The sequence below is a fragment of the Eriocheir sinensis genome, chromosome 32 (assembly GCF_024679095.1).
Source record: "Eriocheir sinensis breed Jianghai 21 chromosome 32, ASM2467909v1, whole genome shotgun sequence".
Taxonomy (NCBI): domain Eukaryota; kingdom Metazoa; phylum Arthropoda; class Malacostraca; order Decapoda; family Varunidae; genus Eriocheir; species Eriocheir sinensis.
The window spans coordinates 15981734-15992941 of record NC_066540.1 but is presented as its reverse complement, the minus strand read 5'-3'; the positions used below and the strand labels follow the sequence as shown (position 1 = coordinate 15992941).

Sequence of the window (11208 nt, the reverse complement as noted above, 5' to 3'; positions counted from 1 at the left end):
AAAAGACTATACATCTGTACGTGTGTCTTAAGAAAAGAAAAAAATTACTCATAGTACGACAGCCACCTCAAATCTCTGCTTTATCATGTCACTAAAATAAAGGTCCATCAAACCATAACTATGCCCGGGGGACGCATTTTTCCCAACTGTATACTGGTTCGTCAAGGGAGGCACAACCAGCCAATCACCGTGCGTCTTACTCATGACGTCATGAGTCACCACAGCCAATCAGCATTATTAGGAGAAGTGAATTGGCAAAATTAGGCAAATGCTTGCATGTAACTGCAAGAAGTGAGATTGTTTGACATTCAATGACTCAATTTTGTTGTAACACATCATTCTGACCAAGTAAAGCAATGATGCATGTATTTGTTGCCATTATATCAATTCATTACTTTCGTCTCCCCCCTCAAATCTTATTTTCTATGAGAAGTAGTACTAGCGTGAATACTGAATGGGCAACTATAGCATAATATTATGGAATGCCTCTTGAAACCAATCTGCGCCCATTTGATAAAGATCTTGGCTGGAATCAACAAATACTAACACGTAATTACTGGCAGCCTACTTGCCTAGCCAATTGCATGCTGCTCTTCACTGTAGAAATGGCGTAAAAATTATATAAAAAAAAAAAACAATTAAGGCACTAAAAATGTCACGAAACCATAAAAAAAACATTTATTTAGATAAGTTCAACATAAGTAATAATATTCTGCATGCTGAAATGTTGTTAATTTTTATCAAACTTCTTTGAAAAAAAGATTGCGAAGTTGCACTCTTGCTACATAACTGAAGACAGTACCAAGGGAAGAGAACAGGTAGCAAATTACATAATAAGCAAATAACATGGGCAATACAAAGTCATTTATGTGGTACAAGAAACACAGTCACATAGATCCACCATTTATCTGACCACACTGTGCTAGGCTACGTTGCTACTTAACTTTTTTTTAAATATTGGTCCTTCAATAGAACATTAATAAAGTGTTTTTATATATGAGTGTTCACAGTAATTTTGCTGTGTACTGTGACTGATATAAAACATTTGAAGTCACAATAATTATCATTATCACACCGCTTTACTCGTTTGTTCATTTTCTATGATCCCTTTGGAGTTTGAAGTTTAACTCAGTTGACATTCCTTGCACTTACCATTGTTGGAAACCTTCCCTATGAGAACACAAAATTTAAGTAAAAGTGTTTTTATTAATTTTAATAGGAATCCTTAATTTAAGCTTTAACAATGATTTTGTCGTAGGCTTGAAGTGGCAGGAAAAGAGAGAACCCCAACAGGGTTACACCAATACATCTATGCACTGTATTCACAACATTCTTTTTCCAAATGCAAATATAAATTTAACTTAATATTATGCTATAGTTGCCCATTCAGTATTCACGCTAGTACTACTTCTCATAGAAAATAAGATTTGAAGGAGGGGGGGGAGACGAAAGTAATGAATTGATATCATGGCAACAAAAACATGCATCATTGCTTTACTTGGTCAGAATGATGTGTTACAATAAAATTGAGTTATTGAATGTCAAACAATCTCACTTCTTGCAGTTACATGCAAGCATTTGCCTAATTTTGCCAATTCACTTCTCCTAATAATGCTGATTGGCTGTGGTGACTCATGACGTCATGAGTAAGACGCACGGTGATTGGCTGGTTGTGCCTCCCTTGACGAACCAGTATACAGTTGGGAAGAATGCACCCGGGGCAAGTCTTCGGCCCTAGAAGCGGTGTCAGGCTGATATTGAACTAGGCTAAAATATTTAATACCAATGCTGCATGGAAAATTATCATCACATTTGAATTCCGCTCGGCGCTTTTGGTAGCAACATGACGCCTGAGATGAAGTTTGTCAAATTCTCCTATTCCATGGCTTTGTTTGTGGAAGTCATTCAGAATATCAGCGTTATTCCTCGTCATAGTAAGCAAATCAGTGATTAGCCGAAACTACTTATACTACTGGTACTGTACATATATTTATAGAAGTCATTCAGTATATAAACTGTATTCCTAATGAGAAATGAGCCGAAGCTACTTATACTAGTGTCACAAAAATGTTTGTGGAAATCATTCGGAATATCAGCTTTATAACTGTCAGAGTAAATAAATTATCAATGAGCCGAAATTACTTGTACGTAATACTATAGTCAAACCATTTCAAATAGACCGTTTGAGCGTTCGATTCCGCGGGTCCTTTCCTTCCCTCTGCTCTGCCACACAGTCCCAGCACCTATTTTCTATGTTACCTATAGGTAACGTAGGAGAGGAAAGGATAGGTGTTGGGACTGTGTGGCAGAGCAGAAGGGAGGAAAGGACCCGCGGAATCGAACGCCCAAACGGACTATTTGAAATGGTTTGACTATAGTGATACAACACAAATGTTTGTGGAAGTCACTTTGAATAGCAGCGTTATTCCTCGTCATAGTAAGCAAATGAGTAATGAGCCGAAACTACATGTACTGTTGTCACGACACATGTTTGTGGAAGTCTTTCGGAATATAAACTATATTCCTCGTCATAGTAAGCAAATGCATGAGTAATGAACCGAAACTACTTATAGTACTTGTGATACAACGCAAATGTTCGTGCAGGTCACTCTGAATATCAGCGTTATTCTTCGTCAAAGTAAACAAATTAGTAATGAGCCGAACCTACATGTATTATTGTTACAGCACATATATATGTTTATGGAAGTCATTCAGTTTATAAACTATATTCCTCGTCAGCCAGCAAATCACTAATGATTCGAAACTCCTTGTACTAGTGTTACAACACAAATGTTTGTGGAAGTCATTCGGGATATTAGCGTTATTCCTCGTCAGAGTAAGAAAATCACTAATGATTCGAAACTCCTTGTACTAGTGTTACAACACAAATGTTTGTGGAAGTCATTCGGGATATCAGCGTTATTGCGATATTCCTTGTCAGAGTAAGCAAATCACTTACGTATGTGTGTGTGTGTGTGTGTGTGTGTGTGTGTGTGTGTGTGTGTGTGTGTGTGTTTACTATTTGGCTATGGCGCCGTTGTGGAGTCGAGTCTCGTACCCTTGTTTTAGTCTGTTCGCTCCTGATCTGCGCATTCGCCAGCTTTGTATACATACACACTGGTGTGGATGAATTTCGGCACGGTACTGTCTATTGTCAACTGCTTGTCATACAGGGGTGGAAGTTATCTCATTTATCACCTTTACCGACATACAAGGGCTGCAGGTTATCTCATTTATCACATTTACCGACATGCAAGGGGTGAAGAAACAAAACTCGTATTTCAAGCATTTTTCAGATTCAAAATATACGTCATTTACTTTTATAAAAATATAAGCAAATTTGGGTGGGACAATGTCGGTAAATGTGATAAATGAAATAATCTGCAGCCCATGTATGCCGGTAAATGTGACAAATGAGATAACCTGCACCTCATGTATGACAAGCAGTCGACAATAGACACGGTAACGTGCCGAAATTCATCCACCACTTTATCTATGTAAACAAAGCGGACGGACTAAAACAAGGGGCCGAGACTCGACGCCACACCGGTAGGCTCATATGGTGGGGCCTGGTGGTCGGTCCCAGTCCGTTATGGCGAAGCAAGTTTTTACGGTGGCGCCATCTTGCTTGGATCATGCTGCTCCCTGGAGCAGCATTTCCCTGGACCTCAACTTTGATCCTTTTTTAGACAGAATATAGGACAGCATGTCCGTAGTCTAAAGCCACTTGGGGATGACTGAAAAATTGCCGACCTGTTTGTAGCGGCGGGCGAGTCGCGAACCTGCGTACTCCTGGACGCCGCGCCAACACATTGACCACTCAGCCACCGCCTCCCCAAATAGTTCTACATTTACCTTTACTCTACCATTTTGGAGACATCATTGAGCACAGAGACGTTTTTCTCGAGCAGTCTGTCAGCTATTCTCCTGTTGATGACCCCTGTGGAGTAAGCGATTTGAAAGCGAACTTGTTCTCGAAAGGGGAATATACCTTGTCCTACACCAGTGTTCCCTGTATGAAAGCTCATGTAATTGCCCGCCGCTGTTATTTGAACATTCTTGCCCACGCCTCGCTTCTGAGTGGAACTGGGAGAGTAAAGGTTTGAGAAAAGATAGTCACAGTCAGGGATATGTCGACTGCCAAACATAGCCTTGTGCGTGAATCCCGGCCTCATCAGCGCCTCCAGTACCCTCTGTTCACACATGTAGTTCCTGTTAAGCTTCCCGCGGAGTTCGGTGTCAAGGTGTTGCACGTACTGCCAGAAGTTTTTCTTCACATCACGTGGCGTTGAGGTGCACTGCGTGAAGGGCATGGCATGGAAGCCAAGGGGAAGGTTCTTACAGCTCTTCATGAGTCGGCGGGAATCGACGGGGACCCATGTGGAAATACTGTAGACGTCTCTTTCCAAACCCCCCTCGCGCGCTACCTCCATCATGGACACGTTCAAGGCAGCAGTGAAGCAGGCGTTGAGGGTGGTGCCAGTGGCGCGAGCCTTGGCAGTGATCTTTTCCACTGTCTGCTTGTCGAGGAGCACCGGCTCCAAATACGTCGTAGTTGGATTTGGTTCGTTCGGGACACCATAAGCTTCCATGAGCAGGGGAAGATGTTTGCTCGCTAGATGTTTTCTGATGGCCGCCATAAGACTCTCAGGATCCCTTTCCAGTTCTTCCCTAATCTTGTTTTCCTCCTCTTTGGCCTCCACGCCGTCACGGAGCTCCCCGACCGGCCTGGTGTCCACGGGTGATCCCTCGAGGAGGCTGTCGATGATGCGGGACAGCAGCTCCGACATCAGCATTACGACGAATCCGTCGTTAGCAGCATGGTGGACGGACATCAGGAGGTGACACTGATGAGGATATGCTGCCTTCACTTCAGGAAGAGGACAGGGAGCATCTGGAGGGCATGGCATGAGCCGAGCATTCCACAGCGGCCCATTATAGAGGTCAAATTTTACTTTATGCAGGTCAGAGTGTTCGTACTCCAAGTCCGTGTTGTTCACCACCTGAAAGACAAAAGCGGCGATGTGTTGTGACTGACTACAAGGATGACATGTAGCACTCAAAACTTTGCCTATTAGCAAGGCAAGGCCATGGAGTTATGCCACTCTGTAGCCACGTATATCTCTAATAGTACTGTACCTGAAAATCTAGTTTTTGTCGCGGCATGTCGGCGACCCACAGCCGGCCTTCCCGTAGCCGGAGGCAAATTCTGAGAGACTCGATCTTTCTGTTGGAAGAAAATGAATGTCAGGAAGAAGTCGCACGTATGATCACACACTCTTGAACAGCGTAACTACATCCATATGAAGCATAGTTTATCCACCAAGGCATTATACAGTACCTGTGTATGCCTCTGCCCCCACGCTGCACCTACCCGTAGAGGTGGACGAGCGCCTCCTCCATCAGGTCAGGGGTGATGGGCGCCTTGGAATTGAAGGTGAGGATGGTGCTCTGACACAAGCCGTTCTCCACATCCGCCACCATGGCCTGTGTCCTATTGTCCGCGGGAAACCTCCACTCGAGACCCTCCATTCTGCTGGAAGGAAAAGTCATGATAAGGAGTATCACCTACCTGTCATCCATTAACCCTAACCTATCACACGGCAGGAATAAATGTGACAAGCGATGAAAACGAGGCGACGAGGTTTCATTTAAAACGGAAAGCAAATATTAAGTTTAAAAATATGCGGGTGCCCAAATTGAAGAACACACAACTATGTGGGAGTGAGACTGTAGCAAGCCACCGCTCAAACGGTCGCATACTCTCCTCCGGTGAGACAAAGAAAATGTGGCACTGCAAGAGAAAAAAACAATTGTAAAAAACAATTGTTTTTTGGGGAGGCGGTGGCTGTACGGATAGCGAGACGGCCCCGCGTTCAGGAGGACGCGAGTTCAATCCCCGACCGGTGCCACCAAGCTTGGATTTTTCAGCCGCCGCCGAGTAGCTTAAAACTACCCACATGCTGTCCAGAAGACCACCTATCAACCCGGACTCTAGATTCTAGGATTAAAGATGAGCTCCGGGAGGGCAGCATGAGCCAATGCAAGATGGCGCCACTATAAACACTCGCCTACGCCAGAACGGGCTGGGCCGACCATCAGGACCCACCGGGAAGAAGCCTTGGACCGACCATCAGGAATTCATGATCCACCGGGAAGAAGCCTACCGGCGCAATAGGCCAAGACGTAAAGAAAAAAAAATGTAAAAAAAAAATAACTGGATGGAGTTCATGGGGAAGTCATGTCAGAACTGGTCCTGAGGGTTAAGAAGCCTTATTTAAGAGAGAATGAACATTATTGACGGGGAAGCTGAATTGGGAGTGTGAGGTCACGAGCCAGGGGTCAGAAGACTGAGATCAGTATGACTAAATGTCAGTTGAAGACCTGTGCACGGAATTCATAGTCCAGAATAAGTCGGCTCAACAGTTTATTCCATATAGGCTGGTGAGATCGGGAAATGCAGAGCCAAGATGGATGACAAACTCGGGTATACAGCGAACTGGGTTAAAACGCTCAAGTAGACTTGGATCAATTAGACTTGGCTCGCGTTAGTGGCGTCCCGCGTGGATCATTCTCAGGTCCATTACTCTTAATCAGCTACATCAGCGATCTTGACTACAGTAGAACCAGTGACATCAGCAAATTTGCTCTTGTAAAAAAAAGGACAAACCAGATCAGACAACGACGCTGCGGTACGACAGGAGGAACTGCTCGGCCTGTATAAATAATCCAATAAATGGATGACACAGTTCAGTATCGACAAATACATCCTCCTGAATGTAGGAAAAAAATAATTCTCCGAGTAATTATTCATAAAACACATTTTTTGGCCACTCCAGCAGCAAAGGGATTTGGGTGTGCATGTGATTGCTGACCCTCGAACCAGAAATCTCTGTATTACCGCCAGAAGCCTCGAGGAGTCGGGTTTATTGTTAGAAGCTTTAGAAACTGGAACAATAATTATCAATAAATCGTATCTTTCACAGGTTAGGCCTCATCTAGATTATGCTGTTAAGTTTTGTTGCCCCTATAACATAAAGGATGTAAATTCTCTTGAAAAAGAGAAGTATTACCAGAATTATTCAAAGACTTTGGAACTTACCGTACAGAAGAAGACTAAAGAAAACTTACTTTCATCCCTTGGAAAGACGTATACTGCAAAATTACTCGGTTTTTAAATGTGTTAAAGGCTCGATGAAGTAGATGTTAGGTTCAGGAAAAAATAGGCAAGAACTGGTCCACGAACAGTGCGGTGGAGGAGTGAAACAAACTGGGCAGATAATTAAAAACTGAAACTGAAAGTTTTATTTGGAGGTAAGATATATTATTGGATGGGGAGGGAATTTCGTGAATAGCCCACTCTCAGGAGTTGCCTTGTTCAGACTATCTGGCCTCTTATAGTCTCATTAAGTCCTTGTGTATCATTGTGGAAGGCACTGTAAGTCTGCTTCCTCAAAAAAAAAAAAATGATAACCGATGCCAAGCAAAGCGACAGGCAAACGAGGCATCAAGCTGGGCACTGGGCGCTGGGCAGTCCCGCCAGTGGTGTCCGCGGCTAGGCTGGTGCCGGTAGGGTCAGCACCTGCCGGGCCCTCGCGTCCAGGAGCGGCACAGCATCGTGTTCCCATAGTAAACAGTGTGTCACTCGATCGTTACCTGTAAGCTGCCATGAGCGTTTAGAAGGGGTCTGGAAGGGGCAGTTCCCCCCTTGGAAATCTGCCATACTCCCGTTTACACTTTCGTTTGCAAGTTTTGACAAATTTAATAGTCATCGAAACCTCAGGAGAACACCTGGTGGTGCAAATATTGGGAGGCTGTGCGTGTCATTGCCTTGTGGTTCACCAAGGGAGATACGAAACTTGATGTGTTTATGTATAGGACGTAAAACATGCTTGCCCTGCCGCTCTTGAAAATATTCCTGCGAACGCCCCTGTGAGATACTCATATTTCACCGATCTGACACCAAAAATACCACAATGTGTCGCAGCGGCCCTAGCAACGCTCCAGCACGAGGACTCACCCTGCCGGTCTGCTGGAGGTGGACGTGCCCGAGTGGGGGAATCGTTCCCGCCGTTCCACGTTGATGCCGATGGTGGACGACCCGGTGGTGGTGGTGGTGATGTTGGCCTTAATGAAGGCTGCGGTCCACGCCCGGCACGCCCTGGACGCCGCTGAGCGAATCATGGTCTGCATAGGAGAAAACGATAAGAATGAAAACATTGTGCTACAGACTGATTCCCGATATCTCGGAAAGCCACGACCCCCTCCTCGGCGCCGTATGAATTATGTAAGTTATTGCACGGCAATACAATATACAAGATAGTCAACATATTGAAGTGTTCATATATGAATTTTTATGCAGATATATTAATTTTTGTGGCGTCAGGAAAGTTTTTTGTCGCGGCGCGTGAAATGAGTCAGATTCGGCGAATGTTCATCGCGAATTCTGGTCGAGCTCGAGCGAAAACTACTGAAGCTAGGAAGGCGTGCTTGGTGGCAAATTAAAGCTCTTTTAATACAGATTAATGATCGTAAAAAAATTGGAAAGCAATAAATAAATAAATAAAAAAGTTATAAGCAAAAAACTAGGACGTGTCCAAATCGCGGCAAAAGGGCCGAAAAACAGGCTATTTCGTGACGGCTCAACGACAAATTTGGAATCGAGCTATCACAAAATCCTTCGAGCTGGTCAAACTACATTGCCAAGAGGGGTTACATGCCAAATTACAGCCTTCTAGAGGCAATAACAATGCCACACTAGACAAAAACAGCAAAGTGTCTTTTGTTCATCAAAATCGCTCTCAAAAAGGGAGAGGGGGGGGGGGGGGAGTATAAATTTAAATCATAAATTCGCTGAGGACTAAACTGTGATATATTAACATAAACTTGATTTACTTATAAAGACTTGCGTTAAAAAGGGCAACGAAAGCAGAACACTTCCCACACTCATTTCAACGGTTTGGAAGGGGAGAGGGGGGGGGGGGTTAATACATGATTGATACATATTTAATTTGTCTCGCCTTGGCCCTCCCTAATGTTAGGATATGTGTTTTACTTTAATACACTGGTCTAATTTCCTGGCACCACTCGTGTTCACGGGGAAGAAGTTAGACACGCCCCCCACCCATTTCACATCAGTATGTCCCAGAATACAAGCCAGTTAATAGACCAATTGTCCTTGTAGGAATCCCACGGAGTTACAGGAGATCCCAAAGTACCTCGCGATGCACTGAATAAAACGTTTTCTTGAGATTAACAAACTGCAAGCATCCCTTTTTGAAATTCGCGTTGGTGCTCCACCATTACGTGAAGAGCTGGGATACGGTCTGCTGGCTGTCGACTTACCAAGCGTAAACCCGGACTGCTTAGATCTCTGCAGTTTCAGTAACTGGTTGCGAATCGGCATGAGCAACAGATGGGCAAGCACTATGCCTGGCACGCTGACATGTTGAATACCGCGGTAGTTGTTGCAGTCCTGGCGATCCCTTTTCCTTTACCAGATAGGGATGACTCTCTTCCACTCAGGTGGAATGGTACCAGTGTGATGCTCCGAACCATCAACGAAGCAGTTTCATGATGCGCCTCCTCAAGGGGGCACCGCCTTCCATCACTGCCACGTCACATGAGTCCTTCCTGTATAATCAGAGTGGACCGGATCGGAGACAGAATATCCCGCTGCCGCACTCACTAGCACCTCAGCACTCTTGGACTAGAACACAGCACACTCATACGGCCAAGCGTACACAATTCAGGGACCACACGGCCGGCCATCACGTCCCCCGTATCGTGTCATTCACTCAGCCCTGCTGATGTAACATACTGCCGCAACATCGAGTCAATGAGCTACCATTTTGTTAGAGCACTTAGTGGTGTTTGGTGTATAGTTAAGGTCATAAGTACTCCGTTTTCTATATACTACATATACCAGTGACAGGGGTACCCTTCTACATTGGTAGTGTACTGTAACACCGAGTACTTATGCCCTCTAACATACACCAAACAACACTGTGTGCTCTTAACAAAATGGTTGATCGTTGACTCGATGGTGCGGCAGTATGTTACATCAGCAGGGCTGAGTAGACTTTTTATAACTCAACTGGGGTTACGAGTCGCCTGCCTACCGTCCCACTGCAGAGAATTCCCGTGTCTACGCTCTCCAAGTCGTTTGTTCAGGCTGGCTGGTCATTCCAGGATCCACAGCGGCAACGTACCATCGCTACATCCTTCGTTAGCTGCTGCAAGGCGCAAGGTGTACATGAAGACCAGTGACGGGGGCCGCGCTGCAGTGTCCCGAGTTCTTTGTTACTGGCTGTGAACTCTGTTTTAATGTGAACTCGAAGTATCAGTAAAACTTCAGCTCATTGTTTGTGGTATTTTGCCTCAGCCAACGGTTCCCAACACTATACAGACCAGGGCGTTCCTGGAATACTCAATACAACAATACTCTAAGGGCCGCTTTCACAGTCACTTTGTTTGTTTAATACGCTTACCTCTCTCCTGGCCACTCATTCTTTTCTCTTTTGAGGAGGCAGCGCTTAGTGGGCTTTTTATTTTTTGTTCTTTGTTGTTGCATGCTTCCTATGCTGTAAATAAAACTGCCCTATTTAGTGAGCTTACCGAGGCTTGTCTAGCTAAAGGTGATTCAAGCCGTAAGTGATGCAGATGTAAACAGCAATGTCCGCCTTCAACACGACAAATGAAGCTGTTAGTGTGGTGGTATCGCCCGACTAATGTTCTATTTTATCCTGTTGGCAAAGGTGGGCATTGGTGAGGTAATTTGGACAGCCCCAACCACGCCGACTTTATCAGCATTTATCAGATGAAGGCAGATACGGGGCCTGGGGTTTGTAATGTTCTCTCGCTACATACGATAACAGGGTACGCCATCAGTCGCTTACTTTTGGAAAGGCCACTCACGATGGCTTAATTCCAGTGGCATGTTAATGTACCCTGTGTCTCGAGGTAATGGGTTCTTACCCACTATATGCTCCAAGGACAATGTGACATAGATGAGTACCGCGGTGATGCGCAGCTATAGCGTATGCCCCCAATTTCACCTTACCTTGACTCGTCCCCGTCTGGAGTAGCACCTAGCGGGCTTACCTCCTGTTTCCACCTATCTTCATAGCTGCCCAGCCCGCCGGAGAAGTGGAGTCACCGGGACTAAGCTGTCGTGAGTGGCCTTGCCAAAAAGTTTTTTTTTTTTTT

General features: G+C 44.9%; 1 protein-coding gene across 7 annotated transcripts in view; it reads right to left on the bottom strand.

The window, feature by feature from the left end:
* Positions 1-661: 661 nt before the first annotated feature.
* LOC127006268 (uncharacterized) overlaps positions 662-11208 on the bottom strand; it is a 23621-nt gene continuing 13074 nt past the window's right edge. Inside the window, exons 2-6 of one of the 7 annotated variants that reach the window (XR_007759366.1) lie at positions 8021-8187; positions 5375-5536; positions 5140-5227; positions 3424-5003; positions 662-3381 (exon numbers count right to left, since the gene is read on the bottom strand). Coding sequence is in view for 6 of the 7 variants with exons in the window: in XM_050875912.1 (XP_050731869.1) it covers positions 3858-5003; positions 5140-5227; positions 5375-5536; positions 8021-8184 (1560 nt within the window). In the remaining variant the exon portion in view is untranslated. Of the gene's footprint in view, positions 5004-5139; positions 5228-5374; positions 5537-8020; positions 8188-9345; positions 9371-10617; positions 10782-11208 lie in introns of those variants that run through there. The other 6 variants (XM_050875912.1, XM_050875913.1, XM_050875908.1 and 3 more) reach the window with 6 other exon arrangements.